The sequence below is a fragment of the Myotis yumanensis genome, unplaced genomic scaffold (assembly GCF_028538775.1).
Source record: "Myotis yumanensis isolate MYYU_CA2020_CCGP unplaced genomic scaffold, mMyoYum1.0.hap1 SCAF_2, whole genome shotgun sequence".
Lineage (NCBI taxonomy): Eukaryota > Metazoa > Chordata > Mammalia > Chiroptera > Vespertilionidae > Myotis > Myotis yumanensis.
In genome coordinates, this window is record NW_027223753.1 from 35,883,366 (window position 1) to 35,902,835 (window position 19,470).

The following is a 19,470-nucleotide window of genomic DNA, read 5'->3' on the forward strand; positions in this document are numbered from 1 at the left end:
CCCTGCCTAATTTTTCTTCATAGTATTTACCACTTTTTTTTTTTTTTTTTTTTTTTTTAATATATTTTATTGATTTTTTACAGAGAGGAAGGGAGAGAGATAGAGAGTTAGAAACATCGATGAGAGAGATACATCGATCAGCTGCCTCCTGCACATCTCCTACTGGGGATGTGCCCGCAACCCAGGTACATGCCCTTGACCGGAATCGAACCCGGGACCTTTCAGTCCGCAGGCCGACGCTCTATCCACTGAGCCAAACCGGTTTCGGCGTATTTACCACTTTTTAATTTACTATTTATTTTCTTGCCTGTTCCCCTCAACCCTACATGAGGTCTCTACTCAATGCTCAAAGCATAAAACAGCAAATATTCATAAAATGAATGGATTTGCGTAATGAGTGCATAAATTGAAAGGTCAGATGTGTAATCTTTTGGAAATGTAAGGTATCATTACGGCTAGTAAAATTAATTTTTGTAATAAATAATCTTAATAGCTGTACTCATGCTTGCATATGTCACAGCCCAGGCACTGAGTTCTACGCACAATAGGCGATCAAAGAAAGCGTGTTTGAGGACGATAGCTGGGGGCGAGAGTTGGCAAGTCCAGGTGAAGCAGCGGCCGCGAGCCCCGCCCCCGCCGGCCCCGCCCCCGCCCGCGGCGGCCCCGCCCCCGGCCCGATGAATGCCTTATAGGCGAATGACGTCAGGCCGTTTGTTGTCATTGGCGGCTCCCAAGATGGCGTCCATCATGGAGGGGCCGCTGAGCAAATGGACTAACGTGATGAAGGGCTGGCAGTACCGTTGGTTCGTGCTGGACTACAATGCAGGGCTGCTCTCCTACTACACGGTGAGTCCCCGCGGGCCGAGGCCCCGAGCTTCTGGGGCGTCGCTATCCCTGGGTAGAGGGGGGCCGGGCTTTTGGGGGAGCGGGGTTGAGGTTGCTAGGCTGGGGGTGCCGCCGTACGCGAGGGTTCCCTCGGAGAGGAGGGTTTTACGCCCGGATAGCCAATGAGGGTGAAGGAGATGCGGGTGCAGCCAATAAACAGGTGGTGGCTGTCTGATTTATGGGTTGGGGGCTAGCGGCGTTCGTTTTCTGGTGGGAGGTTAAGCGTGGGTGGGGTCCAGCGGGGCTGTACCTGGGCGGTGAGGGTGGTGGTCATCGTGGTTTAGGGTCCGGTGGCGCCGTCTCCGCACGTTGTCATGGACCTGACCCTGTCCCCCTAGCCCTGCGGACGGCCGCGCCCCTTCGCTTCCCTCCCGGGATTGAAGAGCGCAGCTTGGCCAGGTCCGTAGTGACCGGCCCTCGGGCAGCTCCACGGGTCCGAAGTCCCTGCTGTCGGCCCACATTGTTTCAGTGGGAGGCGAGAGCAACCGCTGCCTGAACTTTTGAGAGCGGAGGGTTCCTGCACAGCCGTCTCTTGTTAGCGAAGGGAATGGACGGTACGGTGCCTCCTGAAAGTTACATTCCAGGGAGGGCTGAGTTCGCGGCTTGACTGTCGTTAAGCACGAATCTGTGGCGGTGGTACGAGTCCATGAATTGCTGTGAATCTTAGGTTCTGACTATCCCCTCCACCCCCGTCGCTTTAGAAATGGAAGGTGGGTGGTATTAAGAGGAATTACTTCCAAAGGCACTTGCTCTGAATGGTGTCTAGTTAAGAATAGCTGATGATAGGGAGGAAATCACTTAGGACAAAAAAGAATGCCCTGAAGGCTCTAGAAAACAATAGGAGACAAGGGACAAAAAATATGATCATGGAAAAAGGTTACATATTACTGAGATAAATGGGAACGCTTGTGTTTATTCGTTCAGTTAAAAAATATTTATTGAGCGCGCTCCCACTATATGTTATTGCTTTAGGCTAGGAAGGTATATGTGGGTGGGTGTGCCCGCTGGGGGTGCATGTGAGCAAGAATCAATAGGAGTTCAAGACATTCACCATTTCTCTGGAGTTCATATTCTAGTCTAGTGGTTCCCTTACTGCATTTTACTAGTAATAACTCTTCTAGGTAGGTATTTATTATCCCCAATTTATTTCCTCATTTTACACTTTTGGAATCTGAGCATTCAGGCTTATAAGTCGTTTGCTCAAGACCTAAGAGCTAGCAGTAAGTGGTGTAAGCAGGATTCCAAATTCCTAGCTTTCTGACTTTTTCCACTAAAATTCACTTTCACTACAGGAAGGAGAAAAGTGCAAGCTGTGAGTTACTAAGGCACGCCTGCAGGAGTAGAAACTTTCAACATCCTTCAAATATCAACTTCCTTTCTCTACATAATTTTTAAAGGGGGAAGAAAGGCCAAACTTGAATGAGATTTGAACAAAATTGTTCAAGAGTATCTTTAGGTAGTCACAAAAGAGAGGTAACTAAATATTATATTCTGAAAACTGGGATTATGAAATCCCATGACTCAGATAAACTGAAGAGTAATATTGAGTTTCAGTAGACCTGATAATCAGAAAATCCCATGAAACCTTTTCAGCTTATTCAAGGTAGAGTAATTCCAATGACTGGCACTATGGAATTAAGTTACTCTACAAATGCCAAATTTGTGTGTGTCTGCATGTGGGGCCATACTAGAGAGGCCTCAAACGGGTTTTGGGGGAGCTCCTACCCCAAACAGAATTTTCTTTTTTCCTGTTTTTCTTCCTTTAGTGTAGTCTTTTTCTGCCTCCTTGCCATTTTAGTTTCTGAATACCTTGACAAATTTCTCTTTGTCTTACTGGCTAATACAGGTTTTTCGTAGACCCCTCCCCCTATTCCTACCCAAACACTTAGCTTCCCTTCTGAAACTAGAGTCTATAAAACATCATCCTCACCAGCAGAAGGAGGTATCATATTTCTCACTAATGGCTATTTAGAAGGTTTTTTTTCTTTTCTGGTTTTTTGGTGTTAAAGCATTTGCTTGCATAGAAACAGCAGAGAAATATTGTAAACTAAAATCATCTTGTGAAAATAAAATAATACCCAACCCCTGATTAAAGGAGGTCCAGTATAAAGATGGGGAAAAGATAGGTATTCACTTAAAGAGAAAGTAGGAGACACAGTGAATGTTGGCAGTGAGTTCTGTACACTTGGACATTGTTTCAGTACATTAGGATTCTGAAAGATTTGAAAGTACATCTTAATGATTTGCGTGTGGCTGATACCTTGGAGGTACATCTTCCAGGAAGAGTATCAGAATTAGTTGCACAGCCTTTAAGTAGAGCAGTAAATAGCAAGTCACTCTATTCCTTGTTTCAAAAATTACTTGGATTCTGGTCTGGCTCTGGTTGTAGATCTGTTCTAGGGTGACTATGAAAATCTTTAAACTAGATTGGTCTTGCTTTATTTTTTTTATTTTATTTTTTTTAAATATATTTTTTATTGGTTTTTTACAGAGGAAGGGAGAGGTATAGAGAGTTAGAAACATCGATGAGAGAGAAACATCGATCAGCTGCCTACTGCACATCTACTGGGGATGTGCCCGCAACCCAGGTACATGCCCTTGACCGGAATCGAACCTGGGACCTTTCAGTCCGCAGGCCGACGCTCTATCCACTGAGCCAAACCGGTTTTGGCTGGTCTTGCTTTAAAGTCAGCCTGTATGAAAATTGATATTGGGATAATCTCAGGGTTGCGTTAGGATCACTAAAACTGCTGTGAACTGAATAGATTCTCCTAAAGCTTACCTTAGCCTGGGCCTTATTCTCTGGTCCTGGGCCTTGGCCTAAACCCAAACCTATCCGCAGTTTTTGAAAAAGAGCTTAAGATATTATTACTCTGATTTCCTCCTTTAGGGAAGTAGATTTAGGCAGTCTTTTCAGCTCTAGCTCAGTCTCTTAATTAATAGGAACAATATGATGTAATCCATTCTGGAAATATTTATTTGGGGCCGACTTTATAATAGGCATTGTACTTTATATGCTGGAGGTGCAAGCTTGAAGGAGAGAGAGTCCTTTCTGTCTAGGAACTCACAATCTAGCAGAGCAGACACCTACACAAAATTTCAAAACAATAAGATAAATTCTATAATATAAATAAGACTAAGCTGCTGTGGGAACATTGCCTGGGAAAGGCCAGGGAGATATTTGAGCCTAGACTTAAAAAAAAGGCTCTAGCGTAAAGGTGAGTTTGGGAGCTCACAGGAGATTGAAGATAGGAGATTGAATCCTTGGAACCAGGAGCCATAGGTCGGGCCTGGAGATAAAGATATCCTAGATTAGAATTTATTAGTTGAATTTTTATTAGATGAGATGCCTAGGGAAGGCTGTGGATATAAATTTGGGAATGCTGTGTGAACAGCCAACCATTTATGTGAATCATGATCAGGAAGGAAGATGGGAAAGGAAGAAAAATTGAGGGAGGTATAGATATGTGAGAAGTTGGAAAGTGGAGGGGTCATGCCTTTTGTAAATTTATTAAATATTTATTGAGTACCTAGCAAGAGGGGTTAAAATGGTAAATAAGATGGAAATTATCCACGCCCTCATGCTACCTAGATTCTGGGATGCAGCAAGTAAGAGCTATGATAGAGAAGCATAGTATGTTTCGGGGTTATACAGATGGGTTACTTGACTCAGTCTTGGAGGGTCAGGAAAGGTTTCCTAGAAGAAGCAGGTTTGCTGTTGTCTTAATGATGAGTAGGGGTTAGCCATGTGAGCAGAGAGAGAAGTTTAAACTGCTTGAGATAGAGATAATGTTTTTGGAGGGGGCAAGAGTGAGGAACTTGTCCGTCTTGAAGCTTGGGCTGTGGCAGGCAGTTGTGAGATGAGCTGGAGAGGTAAATAGGGGTCATATTTAAAGGCTTTCTTGATAAACTATGCTAAGGAATTTGAACTTTACCCTCAGGACTGTCATTTTAAACACTTTTTTTTTTAAATAGAAAAAAACATTTTGTTATAGAAAACTTCAAACCTACATAAAAGAGGATGGTAAAATGAACTCCTGTTATCCAGCTCATCCTATATAATAAAAGGGTAATATGCAAATTGACCCTATCGGCAGAACGACTAGGAATGACTGGTCGCTCTGACGTGCACTGACCACCAGGGGGCAGACGCTCAATGCAGGAGCTGCCCCCTGTTGGTCAGTGCGCTTCCACAGAGGAAGTGCCGCTCAGCCAGAAGCTGGCTCATGGCTGGCCAGTGCAGCGGCGGTGGCGGGAGCCTTTCCCGCCTCCGTGGCAGTGCTAAGGATGTCCGACTAACAGCTTAGGCCCGCTTCCCAGAGGGATATCTGACTGCCAACTTAGACCTGATCCCCCAGGGAGCAGGCTTAAGTCATTAGTCGGACATCCCTCGAGGGCTTCTGGACTGTGAGGGGGCACAGGCTGGGCTGAGGGACCCCCCTCTTCTGCTCCCCCCGAGTGCATGAATTTTCATGCACCGCGCCTCTAGTTTATATACTAGTTTATCCTATCTACTAAAAGAGTAATATGCAAATTAACCATCACACCCTCACTCCGTTAGTGAGTCACAAAGATGGTGGCGGCCACGGAGCTGGAGTGAGCAGGAGGCTTAGTTTACCCCTGGTGATGGAGGAAGCCAAGCTTCCGCCTGCCCTGGCCAGCCCTGAGCTCCGCTCAAGGCTACTAAGTTTCAATTTAGAAGATAAATAAATCCCAGATACCTGCTTCTAGCCAGTGTGGCCTCCGCTCAAGGAGGGGCTGGGAACATGGGTTGCCAGGGGCAACCCAGGCTTCGAGCGGGACCAAGGCTACAAAGTTTCAATTATAGAATTTAAATAAATCCCAGATACCTGCTTCCAGCCCACGGCCGTGGCCAGCCTGAAAACGGCCATCAGCCCCTCACCTAGTCTGGCCAGGCACCCCAGTAGCGCCCCCCACCCTGAAGGGGGTGTGGCCAGCCTGAAAACAGCTCTCAGCCCCTCACCCAGGCTGGCCACACTCCCATGGGGTGAGGGTCCCCACTGTGGGGCTTGACCAGCCTGAAAAAAGCCCTCAGCCCCTCACCCAGGCTGGCCAGGCACCCCAGTGGGGATCCCCACCCTGAAGGGGATGTGGCCAGCCTGAAAACAGCCCTCAGGCCCTCACCCAGGCTGGCCAGGTAGCCTAGTGGGAACCTCACCCTGATCCGGGACACCCTTCAGGGCAAACCAGCCGGCCCCCACCCATGCCCCAGGCCTCTATCCTATATAATAATCCTATATAATAAAAGGGTAATATGCAAATTGACCCTAACAGCAGAACAACTGGGAATGACCAGTCACTATGACACACACTGACCACCAGGGGGCAGATGCTCAATGCAGGAGCTGCCCCCTGGTGGTCACTGCGCTCCCACAGGGGGAGCTCTGCTCAGCCACAAGCCAGGCTGATGGCTGCCAGCACAGCGGTGGAGGCGGGAGCCTTTCCCGCCTCCTCAGCAGCACTAAGGCTGTCCGACTGCAGCTTAGGCCTGCTCCCCGCTGGCAAGTGGACATCCCCCGAGGGCTGCTAGGCTGCCAGAGGGATGTCTGACTGCCAGCTTAGGCCCGATTCCTCAGGGAGCAGGCCTAAGCCAGCAGGTGGACATCCCCCGAGGGGTCCCAGACTGCAAGAGGGCACAGGCTGGGCTGAGGGACCCCCCTCCCGAGTGCACAAATTTTTGTGCACCGGGCCTCTAGTCCTATCTAATAATAGACAAACATGGTAATTAACTGTACCTCCGACACGCTTCCCATTGGCTAATCAGGGCGATATGCAAATTAACTGCCAACCAAGATGGCGGCCGGCAGCCAGGCAGCTGAAGCGAACAGGAGGCTTGCTTGCTCCAATGATGGAGGAAACCAAAGTTTCCCACCTGCCGCTGCAGGCCTCTGAGCTGCACTCTAAGCAACTATGTTGCAATTATAGAAGCTAAACAATCCCAGAAACCTGCTTTCAGCCAGCCGGGCCTCAAAGCTGGAGTTGCAACAGTGTTTCAATTATAGAAGCTAAACAAAGCCCAGATACCTGCTTTCAGCAGCCGAGGTCTCAGAGCTGGAGCCGAGCCTCAGAGCTAAAGCTGGCTCTCAGATCCAGTGACAGCTATAGAAGGTAAATAAATCCCAGAATAAAAAAAAAAGAAAAAAAGGAGAGGTTGGGAGCTTCAGTCACCCGCCAGCCTGAAAACGGCCCTCAGCCCCTCACCTAGACTGGCCAGGCACCCCAGTGGGGACCCCCACCCTGAAGGGGGTGTGACCAGCTGCAAACAGCCATCATCCCCTCATCCAGGCTGGCCAGGCACCCAAGCGGGACCCCCACCCTGATCCGGGACACCTTTCGGGGCAAACCAGCCGGCTCCCACCCGTGCACCAGGCCTCTGTCCTATATAGTAAAAGGGTAATATGCAAACTGACCCTAACAGCAGAAGGACTGGGAATGACTGGTCACTATGACACACACTGACCACCAGGGGGCCGACGCTCAATGCAGGAGCTGCCCTCTGGTGGTCAGGGTGTTCTCACATGGGAGGAGCTCTGCTCAGCCACAAGCCAGGCTGATGGCTGTCAGTACAGCGGTGGTGGTGGGAGCCTCTCCTGCCTCCTCAGCAGCACTAAGGATGTCCGACTGCAGTTTAGGCCTGCTCCCCGCTGGCAAGTGGACATCCCCCGAGGGCTGCCGTGCTGCCAGAGGGATGTCTGATTGCCATCTTAGGCCCAATACCCTGGGGAGCAGGTCTGAGCCAGCAGGTGGTCATCCCCTGAGGGGTCCCAGACTGCGAGAGGGCACAGGCCGGGCTGAGAGACCCCCCCTCCCCCCGAGTGCACAAATTTTTGTGCACCGGGCCTCTAGTCTACACTAATAAAAGAGAAACATGGTAATTGGCGTACGACCGCTACCCTTCCCATTGGCTAATCAGCATATCCTATGCAAATTAACTGTCAGCCAAGATGGCTGCCGGCAGCCAGGCAGCTTGAAGCGGAACATGAGACTTGCTTGCTCCAGTGACGGAGGAAGCCAAGGTTCCCCGCCTGCTGCTGCCTGGCTCTGAGCTCCTGAAGCAACAGCTCCAAAAGATACAATGTTTCAATTATAGAAGCTAAAAATGGCGGTTAATTTGCATATACCAGTTGCGAGGGAAGACTGAGGACAACATGGAGGCCAAGAGGTACAGAAGGGAGCTAAGTAGAGGCCTCGAGGACAGAAACGGACCCAAGGCTGCAGAGGTGGGAGGTGGGAGGTGGGAGGGCAAGCCCAGCCACAGCGGCTGCGAGGAGGGGCAGTGGCTCGGAGGGGAATGGGCAGAGCCTGGGAGTGGGAGGGGAAACCCGCCACAGCCCTGGGAGCGGGAGGGGAAACCCGCCACAGCGCCCGGGAGCTGAGGGGAAACCCACCATAGCGCCCGGGACCGGGAGGGGAAACCCGCCACAGCCCTGGGAGCGGGAGGGGAAACAGGCCACAGCGCCTGGGAGCTGAGGGGAAACCCGCCACAGCCCTGGGAGCGGGAGGGGAAACCCGCCACAGCCCTGGGAGCTGAGGGGAAACCCGCCACAGCACCTGGGAGCTGAGGGGAAACCCGCCACAGCCCTGGGAGCGGGAGGGGAAACCCGCCACAGCGCCTGGGAGCGGGAGGGGAAACAGGCCACAGCGCCTGGGAGCTGAGGGGAAACCCGCCACAGCGCCTGGGAGCTGAGGGGAAACCCGCCACGGCGCCTGGGAGCTGAGGGGAAACCCGTCACGGCGCCTGGGAGCTGGGGGGAAACCCGCCACGGCGCCTGGGAGCTGAGGGGAAACCCGCCACGGCGCCTGGGAGCTGAGGGGAAACCCGCCACGGCGCCTGGGAGCTGAGGGGAAACCCGCCGCGGCGCCTGGGAGCTGAGGGGAAACCCGCCGCGGCGCCTGGGAGCTGAGGGGAAACCCGCCGCGGCGCCTGGGAGCTGAGGGGAAACCCGTCGCGGCGCCTGGGAGCTGAGGGGAAACCCAGCAGGAGTGGCTGGGAGCGGGAGGGGAAACCCAGCAGGAGTGGCTGGGAGCAGGAGGGGAAACTGGCCACAGCCCTGTCACAGGGACAGGCGTCCTCTGGAGCCAGGCCGCTTTGAGCCTGTAGGCCCGTCTATAGGCCCAGAGCGGCCGAAGTCCGGAATGTCCGGCCTACGCTTGCAGGTGCCAAGCGGCCGGGCTTGGGGTGGGAACATCCCCAGGACCCAGGCACTCCAAGCTGGCACACACCCAAGCGGCCAGGAACGGGGCGGGACTGTCCCCTGCAGCGAGTGAGCAGACAGCAGGGCCCTGCTTGCCACTGGCCGTGGCAGCGAGGGGCAAGCAGTCCCTTGCAGGGCCCCCACAGAGAGCAGACACCAGGGCCCTGCTTGCCCCTGCGGTGGCGAGCCAGAGAGAAGACAGCAGGGCACTGCTTGCCCCTGACCCCAGCGGCGAAGGACAGGCAGGCCCCTACAGAGAGCAGACACCAGGCCTACGGTGGCCTCAAGCAGGCAGGTCCACAGAGAGCAGAGGACCATGGTGAGCAGGTCTAAGCCGTCAGTAGGACATCCCCTGAGGGCTCCCAGATTGGAGAGGGTGCAGATCGGGCTGAGGGACCCCTCCTTCCCCGTGCACGAATTTCGTGCACCGGGCCCCTAGTCTACACTAATAAAAGAGAAACGTGGTAATTGGCGTACGACCGCTACCCTTCCCATTGGCTAATCAGCGTATCCTTATGCAAATTAACTGCCAGCCAAGATGGCGGCCGGCAGCCATGCACTGAAGCTGCTCGCTTCCTCCAGGAACTGCAGACTCCAACGTTCCCTGCCTCACTTGCCGGGACTCTCAACTGCAACTCTAAGCAACTATTACTATGTTGCAAATAAGAAGCTAAACAAAACGGCTTTCAGTCAGCCCGGGACCGCAACATTGTATCCATGTTTTCAGCAGCGAGGCCTCAGAGCTAAAGCTGGCCCAGAATAAAAAAAAAAAGAAAACAAGGAGCGATTGGGAGCTTTTAGTCAACTGCCAGCGGGAAAACAGCCCTCAGCCCCTCAGCCAGCCTGGCCAGGCACCCCAGTGGGGACCCCCACCCTGATCCAGGACACCCTTCAGGGCAAACCAGCCGGCCCCCACCCGTGCACCAGGCCTCTATTCTATATAATAAAAGGGTAATATGCCTCCCGGCACCGGGATCAGCGGAGCAATGAGGCTCCCAGCACTGGGATCAGCGTGACAGGGGGCAGCGCCCAAACCCCCTGATCGGCCCTGCTCTGTGTGTGACAGGGTGTGGCGCCCCAACCCCCCGCCCCTACGGGCCCTGCTCTGTGTGTGACAGGGTAGAACCATAACCTCTCCATTGGCCCTGCCCTGAGTGTGACAGTGGTGGCGCCCCAACCCCCTGATCGGCCCTGCTCTGTGGGTGATAGAGGGTGGCGCCCCAACCCTCCTCCACGGGCCTTGCTCTGTGTGTGACAGGGTAGAGCCATAACCTCCCCTTTGGCTCTACCCTGAGTGTGACAGGGTACAGCGCTCCAACCCTTGATCCACCCTGCTCTGTGTGTGACAGGGGGTGGTGCCCCAGCTCCCCTATCGGCCCTACTCTGTGAGTGATAGGGGGGAGCTCCTCAACCCCCTGATGGACCCTGCTCTGTGAGTGACAGGGGGCAGTGCCCCAACCCCTTGATTGGCCCTGCTCTGTGAGTGACAGGGGGCAGCGCCCCAACCCCCTGATGGGCCCTGCTCTGTGTGTGACAGGGGGCAGCGCCCCAACCCCCCTGATGGACCCTGCTCTGTGAGTGACAGGGGGCAGCGCCCCAACCCCCTGATCGGCCCTGCTCTGTGAGTGACAGGGGGCAGCGCCCCAACCCCCTGATTGGCCCTGCTCTGTGCGTGACGGGGTGGCGCCGAAACCTCCCCATTGACCCTGCCTTGAGTATAACAGGGGGAGGTGCCCCAAGCCCCCAATCAGTCTACCCTGAGCGTGACTGAGGGTGGCATTGCAACCTCCTGATCCGCCCTGCTCTGTGCATGATGGGGCAGCGCCCCAACTCCCCAATTGGCCCTGCTCTGAGCCTGACCAAGGGCTGCACTTAGGGATTGGGCCTGCCCTCTGCCACCCGGGAGCAGGCCTAAGCCAGCAGGTCGTTATCTCCTGAGGGGTCCCAGACTGCGAGAGGGCACAGGCCGGGCTGGGGGACACCCCCCCACCCCCGCCGAGTGCACAAATTTTTGTGCACCGGGCCTCTAGTATATATATAAAAGCCTAAGCAGCCGGTCGACTGGTAGCTATGACGCGCACTGACCACCAGGGGCAGACGCTCAATGCAGGAGCTGCCCCCTGGTGGTAAGTGCACTCCCACAGCAGAGTGCTGCTCAGCTGATCAACGGGTGCCAGATGCCAGACTCATGGCTGGTGAGCACAGCTGTGGAGGCGTGAGCCTCTCCCATGGACACCCCCTGCTCGCTGCTTCCCCATCTGGACCAGGACCAGGGATTGGGACTGGCATTGGGACTGACTGGGTGCAAGCCTGCAGCCGCTTCTTAGTCATGGGCACGCCGCAGTCGCCGTAGGACAGGCGTGCGGACACTGCAGGAGAGCAGCAGCAAGCCTACTGAGTGGTGGCGGCAGCAGGTGCAGCGGGGCCAGGATGAGCGGGAGCGGCACGGTGCCCAGCCTGGGCTTGGGCTCCTCACCGGCCGCCTGCCACTTTGCACACTTCTGCATCCCTCGAGGGATGTAGGACTGCCAGGTTTGGCCGATTCCCGCAGGCCAGGCCAAGGGACCCCACTGGTGCACGAATCTCTGCACTGGGCCTCTAGTATAATTATAAACATACTAGTGGCCCAGTGCACGGATTTGTGCACATTAAAAGGAAATTAATTAGGAGAAAGATTCATGCGGTAATTACATTACTGCCAAAAATTACATGTCAAATAGTATATATAATGTAGTATTATAAAATTAAAACATGCGTGTGATTGGTGCCAGTGAGAGCTTTCTATATATCGTGCATGCATGAGTCAGTGTTTATTTTTAAATTGCCAGTGTGCATCATATATACCGGCCAGATGGTCGGACGTATGTACAGTCGGTCATTTAGCCTTTTATATATATAGATGGCCAATTTTGTTTTATTAATACTCACATCAGTACCTTCATTCCCCAATGGATTATTTTAAAGGAGACCCCAGACACCATATTATTTTATTTGTAAATATTTTAGTATGTATTACTAAAAACTAAGGTCTCTTTTAAAAAATGTTACAATGCCACTGTTACAACTGAATATTAATAATAATATTGTCAAATATCTAGTCAATGTCCAATTTTCTTGATTGTCTCAAACATCTCTTCCCTCACCAGTTGGTTTATTTGAGTCAGGTTTCCAAACAAGATCCACATACAAAATTGGATCTCTTTTAATATGTGTCCTCCTTCCCTCTTTTTTTCTTTCCCATTTATTTGTTGAAGAAACCATATAATTTGTTTTGTAGAATTGTCCACATTCTGGATTTTGTTGGTAACATCTTTGTGGTATATTTAAACATGTTCCTTTGTCCTCTGTATTTCCTAGAGGTAGAAGCTTAATCAAATTCAGTTTGGTTCTTTTGGGGAAAGAATACTTTGTAGGTGGAACATATTACATTAAGTGGTACATTATGCTCTGGTTGTTGTCTCTCTGATTTTAAAATTGATGAATGGGTTCAGATGAAGTTTATATACTTTAAATACTGTTGTTGCAGAGAAATGATCAGGAGAGCACTATTTATAGGCCTTAGTGATGAATTGGATGTGAGTGAAAGGGTAGGAAGAGTGTGATGAAATCCAGGTTTTAGGTTTTATGTCAATGAATGCTGATAGGGAAGATAGGAAGAACAGGTTGGGGGAGAAAGGTGGTGGCTTTGAGTCATGTTGAAATTGATGAAAAGATGTCATATGGTCTGGAATTTAGGAAAATATCTGGGTTATAGACAATACTAGCTTTACATATACAGAGAGTTGAGCATGAGAATAATAGAGCCTTTGGACAGGATGCTGAGAAACATCATTGGATTAGTTATCTGTTGCTTTGTAAAAAATATGCGCAACTTAAAACAGCAAACATTTATTATCTCATAGTTTCAGTGGCTCAGAACTTCGGAGTGACTTAGTTAGGTGGGTCTGCCCCAGGGTCTTTCATGGAATTGTAGTCAAAAGATACTGGCTAGGGTTGCAGCTATCTGAAAGGCTTGATCGGAGCTGGAGGTGCTGCTTCAAAGGTGACTCACTTTCAGAGCTGTTTGCAGAAAGCCTCAGTTCATTGCTGGCTGTTGGAAGGTGGCCTTCGTTCCTCACCAGATAGCCTTTCCATTGAGTGTCATCATGACACGGCATTGGCTTCACCCAGCGGGAGCAGAGCAATCCAAGTCAGAGCAAGGAGGAAGCCACAGCGCCTTTTATGACCTAGTCTGAGAATATCACTTCACCTTATTCTGTTCATTAGAAATGAATTATTAAGTTCAGCTCAGGCTCTTGGGAATGGGAATTTTAAGTATGGGGAGGTGAATTAGACTATTTTACATCAGTGGCCTTAGGAACTGGAAAAAGGTATAACTAGGGAAATGTTAAAGGTTAATCAAGTTGGTATGAGGAACTAATTGAGATGACCAAATATGGTTTGTTTAGGCACTACCCATAAATGTTTAACTCTCTTGATTTGTATTGGTTTTGAAACATTTTGGAGAGAAAGGTAGAAACAATGAATTAGTAAGTTACCAGGACTATTTCAGGTATTCTTCATAAAAAGAATCATTGTGTTCCTTGCAATTACATACTGGAAGACTCATAATGACTTTGTATTTTAAAACCACTACGAGTCAAAACACATGGTGTGTTTTTTTGTTAATCTTCACCCAGGACATTTTTCCATTGATTTTATTTTTTTAGAGAGAGGGGAAGGGAGGGGGAGAGACACACAGAAAGAAACATCAATGAGAGAGACAGAGAGAGACATTGATTGGTTGTCTCCTGCATGTGCCCCAACCAGGGCCAGGGATCAAGCCTGCAACTGAGTTACATGCCCTTGGCTGGAATTGAACCCAGGACCCTTCAGTCCAAGGGCTGATGCTCTAGCCAGTGAGCTAGGGCTCAAAACACGTTTAAGTGTTATTTGGCAGTCCTTAGCAATGTCTACAAGATGACCAAAAATCTGCCATCTAATTTTTGCATTTTAGGTTTTTGAAGAGCTTAAGTATATGTATTTCTCTTGCAAAGATGTAAAAGAGGTAGTCTCTGATTCTCCTAGAAAGATATCAGCACCACTTTCATCAAATAATTAAAAGCAGATTTATACTTTTCTAAATAAACTGTTCATGAATATGTCAATTGTGATTCTTATTAAGTTGACTTGGTACATGTTAACAGTCTAAATGTAATAAAGCAGCTTTAGAATTATAAAAGGAACAAAAGAAAAATTGTATCTCATCTAAATGCCCCCAAAAGAAAACAAAAACCTCCTAAAATAGTAAGTAGTACCAGTGGGAAGAAGTATGTGGAAATTTTATAACTTTTGTTTTCCTTCAATACTCTATTCAAACTTGATTTTTCCCTCTTCTAATATTTTTGAGCTTTGCTTATATAAATCTGTTGGGCATTTAATAATTTTACTTACATCTGTTATAATTAATTAGCCATATCTCTAGTACAATCTTTATCTGTATAGCAAGCTTGTGAACTCTTTGATGGCAGTACTGAGCATTATAATTTTCAAGCCCTACAAAGAGGCACATTGTTCTCATAGTGAATGGAAGAATGTCCAAGGTCCTTTAAACAAGGCTTAGAGATGAGAGGCAGAAGGCTGTTTTGGAGTTGTTGCTTACACAGCCTTGTAAGTTGTGCAGAATAAATTAATAGCAAATATGTACATTTCCTGACTTATGTAAAACTTGATTGAGTTTGTATTAGCAACAGTGGCTTTCATTTAATCATACTAGAGGCTTGGTGCACGAAATTCGTGCATGGGGGGGGCCCTCAGCTCAGCCTGCACCCTCTCCAATCCAGGACCCCTCTGGGGATGTCAGACATCCTCTCACAATCCTGGACCGCTGGCTCCTAATCACTTACCTGCCTGTATGGTCGCCACTAACTGCTCCCCCCCTGCTGGCCTGATCGCCCCTAACTGCCCCCCCGCTGCCAGCCAGGTCACCCCAACTGCCCCCTCCCTGCCAGCCTGGTCACTCCTTATTGCCCCCCCTGCCGGCCTGGTTGCCCCCAACTGCCCCCCCCCCCCGCCCCGCCGCCAGCCTAATTGCCCCCAATTGCCACTCCTGCTGGCCTGGTCGCCTGCAACTGCACCCCCCCGCCAGCCTGGTTGCCCCTAACTGCCACTTCCTGCCGGTCTGATCGCCTCTTACTGCCCCCACTGCCGACCTGGTTGCTCCCAACTGCACACCCCCCATCAGCCTGGCCGCCCCTAACTACCACTCCCCACCGGCCTGGTCGCCTCTTACTGCCCCCCCTGCCAGCTTGGTTGCCCCCAACTGCCCCCTTCTGCCGGCCTGGTTGCCTCTTACTGCCCCCCGCCCCCTGCCAGCCTGATTGCCCCCAACTGCCCCCATCTGCCGGCCTGATTGCCTCTTACTGCCCGGCCTGCTGGCATGGTCACCCCCAACTGCTTCCCCTGCTGGTCCGGTTGCCCCCAACTGCCCTCCCTGCAGGCTGGTCGCCCTTCACTAACCCTGCTGCCGGCCTGGTTGCCCCACGCAGCCTGCTTGTCCAGTTGTTTGGTCGTCCCTCACTAACCCCCTGCCAGCCTGGTTGTAGGCAGCCATCTTGTGAGGGCATGAGGGTTAATTTGCATATTACCTCTTTATTATATAGGATAGCCTGTTGGACATATCCCCAGTGTGCGATCATTTGCTTATAAGGTGTGCTAATTAGTCAAGCAGTTAGTTCTCTTGTTAGCAGTTTTGTTGATGGTATTTGTGGAAGGACAGAAAGTAGAATATGCTACTCCTATATTTGGCAATAGTCATAGGATTAGATCTTCAAATAGTTACATAATCCCAATCAAAGCTAGTGGTTTAGGTTAAGAATTGAATGCCTTTTACTGCTTATAGAGAAAAACAAATGACCAGCCCTGTCAATTGTTTTCCTTTTTATTTACTTTATTGTAAAGGATTATCTTCTTAGACTAGTTTGATTCCTTAAAAAATGGCAATTTACTTTCTTTTTTGGCAAAAGTTAAGTTTGCATGGTATATGGAATCATATAAATGGTTTCACATTCAAGGAAAGTGTTTTGAGGTATTCATAATTAATTTTTCCCCATTCACATGCCAATGTTAAGATTATTATGAAAGTTGATTTTCTGTTTCCTGGAGTTTTGTTCACATTAAGCCTTCATACTAAGATTGTCCACTTATTTCATTTCTTGTATTCTATTTTAGCCTTACTGTTAGGACACAGACGGCTAATTAAAATATTGGGTGAATATTTGCTTTGTCACTCTGGCAGCTTTTTTCTACAATCTCTCAACCTTCCTCTTTCCTCTATCACTCATAGAAGATGCCATGCTTCACAGAGATAGTAGAGTCCATTTGGTGGGAATACCCTTGTCCCCCCACCTATTAGTGTATACTTACTTTCCTGCCTCTTCTCGCCTGCATCCTTCCCCATCATAGTGGAAGAGGTAATCCTTGCATGTTCTGGATTCCATCTGCTCACAAATTTTTTGAGGACCTCAGTCTATGGATTTTCTCCTCTATCTTCTTTCTTCCCTCTCTCTTTCTCATGTATCTTTAACTTCTTCCTTTTTATGTATGGGCTTTTGTTGTTTAAGAATATTTATTTTGTAATAGAATAGCTAAACATCTTAGTTGTAACAATTTCATATGAAAATTTTTGGTAAATTTTTGTGTTGCCTGTTGCTTTTTGTTAAACAGTTTTATTGAGATAGAATTCACATACCAGCCTTAGCCAGTTCAGCTCAGTGGGTAGAACATTGGCCTGCAGACCAAAAGGTCTTGGGTTTGATTCTGGGCAAGGGCATATACCTTTGTTGCAGGCTCCTCCTCCCCGCCAGGCCCTGGTCGGGGCTCGTGCAGGAGGCAACCAATCGATGTGTTTCTTTCATATTGGTGTTTCTCTCTGTCTTTTCCTTTCTCTCCCACTCTCCCTAAAAAAAGGGTGAGTATTAACAACAACAACAAAATAATTCACATACCATCCATTTGAAGTATAAAAATAGATGTTTTTTAGTATATTTACAGAGCTATGCAACCGTCTCCACAATCAATTTTAGAAAATTTTCATTACCACCAAAAGAAACCCTGTTTCCATTAACAATCACTCCTCAATATTTCACCCTTAACTGTAGGCAACCACTAATGTACTTTCAGTCTCTATAGATTTGTCTATTTAAAAATATTTTTTTGATTGATTTTTAGAGAGGCAGAAAGGGAGAGGGAGAGAGAAAGAGAAATATTGATGTGAGAGAGAACATTGATTGGTTGCCTTCCCTAGTTGCTCTGACCAGGGATCGAACCCGCAAGCTAGGTATGAGCCCTGACCTGGAATTGAACCCACAGTCTTTTGTACAGGATGATGCTCCAGCCAACTGAGCCACACTGGTCAGGTCAGATGAGACTCTGACTTGATTTTTTTTTTCTTTGGAAATATTTTTAAAAAATTTAAAATTGATTTTAGAGAGGAAGGGAAAGGGAGAGATAGAAACAACCATGATGTGAGAGAATCATTGATTGGCATGCCTCCTGCATGCTCCACACTGGGGACTGAGCCCACAATCCGGGCATGTGCCCTGACTGGAAATTGAACCATGCAAGACCTCTTGGTCCATAGGCCGACGCTCAATCACTGAGCCATACCAGCTGGGCCTACGTGGAGAATATTTTGATCTGTTCTTAATTTAATTTACTTTGAAATGTATGTAGCCATCCCTTCAGATGACGTGTTTTATGTGGCACACTGAAGTTCATCTAAAGTAATTGAATATAGTCAGAGTGTGACAATTAAGAGACCTACTAGACTATTTTAACTCTTCCATGTAAAGCAAGTATGTCAAACTCAAAGGCTAACACGGGCCAAATAAGGTTTAAGCTTAGGTGGGCCGCAAAAAAACAAACCTTCAATTTTCATAGAAATGTAGGTTTATTTTGATAGAGACATGCTGAATACAAAGGGCTAAAATAAATGAGTAATCGTTAACATAAAATAATAGAACATTTTAATAAAAATTAATATTTTTTCTTGAACATTAACTTACCAGACACTGAATAACTGCACAAATTAATAAGAGTAACACAAATAAACCTATTTTTATTGTTCTCCGAAAGTGAAATATTTCCTGTTGCGGTCACCAAACAAGTCAGTCCAAGATTAATGAATCATTTTCTGCTGTTCCTTCTGCCTTGAAGTTTCCCCTGACATTCTTCACTTGGCTGGCTCCTCTGATTCAAATCTCAGCTCAGATATCAACTCCTCATAGTCTTTTAAAGTCATCTAAGTTAAAGTAGAACCCCTCTCCCCCACAACTTTCTGGTCACGACCTTACTTAATTTTCTTTTTAACACGATCACCAGCTGATACTGTCAATTTGGTTTGCTTAAGAGAAGTATCTATTCAAATCCTTGGCCCATTTTTAAATTGGGTTATTTGTCTTTATTGTTGAGTTGTAAGAATTCTTTATATATTCTGGATACTAGTCCCTTACCAGATATATGACTGAAACTACTTTCTTCCTTTCCACAGTTTATCTTTTCACTTTCTTGATAGTATCCTTTAAAGCATAAATGTTTTTAAGCTTGATAATATTTATTTTATTTACAGTTGATCTTGAACAGCATGGGGGATTAGGGGTGCCTAGCTCCCTGAGTCAAAATCCCCATATGACTTAAGTTGTTCTTCTACATATGCAGATTCCTGAGGATCAAAATACAGTTGACCTTTGAATAATATGGTTTGTGTGAGTAAGTGGACTCACATTTCAAACCTCTGCTGTTCAAGGGTCAACTGTATTTTTTTCTTTTGTTTGCTTGTGCTTTTGACATCATAGCTAAGAAACCATTGCCTAATTCAAGATCACAAAGATTTATAACCTTGTTTTCTTCTAAGAGCTTAATAGTTTTAGCTTATTATTCGTAGTTTAATGGACTTATATGATATAGGGTAGGGGCCCAACTTCATTCTTTTCATATGGGTCTAACCAGTTGTATTAGCACCCTCTAATGGAAAGACTATTCTAATGATCTTGGTATCCTTGTCAAAATCAATTGACCAAAAACTCTATGAGTTTATTTCTAGACTTCTAATTCTATTCTGTTGATTTAATTCAGCGATTTTTCAACTCTTTTCATCTCATGGAACATACAAACTAATAACTAAAATTTTGCGGCACACCAAAAATTATATTTTTTGCTGATCTGACAAAAAATAGGTATGCTTCTGATTCACTCACACTGGATGGCTATTGTTGTGTTGGCAGTTGTCATTTTTTTATTTGACAATCTAAGGGAAAAGAGGTCAGTGCTCCTGACTAGTCAGATATTGCATGTTTTTAATATTCTTACAACACATCAGTGTGCCTCTTGC

The 19,470-nt window shown here is 48.1% G+C and overlaps 1 protein-coding gene across 6 annotated transcripts in view; it reads left to right on the top strand.

Annotated features, from left to right (window-relative positions):
• The first annotated feature begins 681 nt into the window (after positions 1-681).
• Positions 682-19,470, top strand: part of OSBPL9 (oxysterol binding protein like 9) — a 130,325-nt gene continuing 111,536 nt past the window's right edge. For 4 of the 6 annotated variants that reach the window (XM_070405103.1, XM_070405106.1, XM_070405104.1 and 1 more), the window contains exon 1: positions 716-846. In XM_070405103.1, coding sequence (XP_070261204.1) covers positions 736-846 — 111 coding nt within the window. In that variant the 5' untranslated portion in view covers positions 716-735. Of the gene's footprint in view, positions 847-19,470 lie in introns of all 6 variants that reach the window. The other 2 variants (XM_070405105.1, XM_070405109.1) reach the window with 1 other exon arrangement.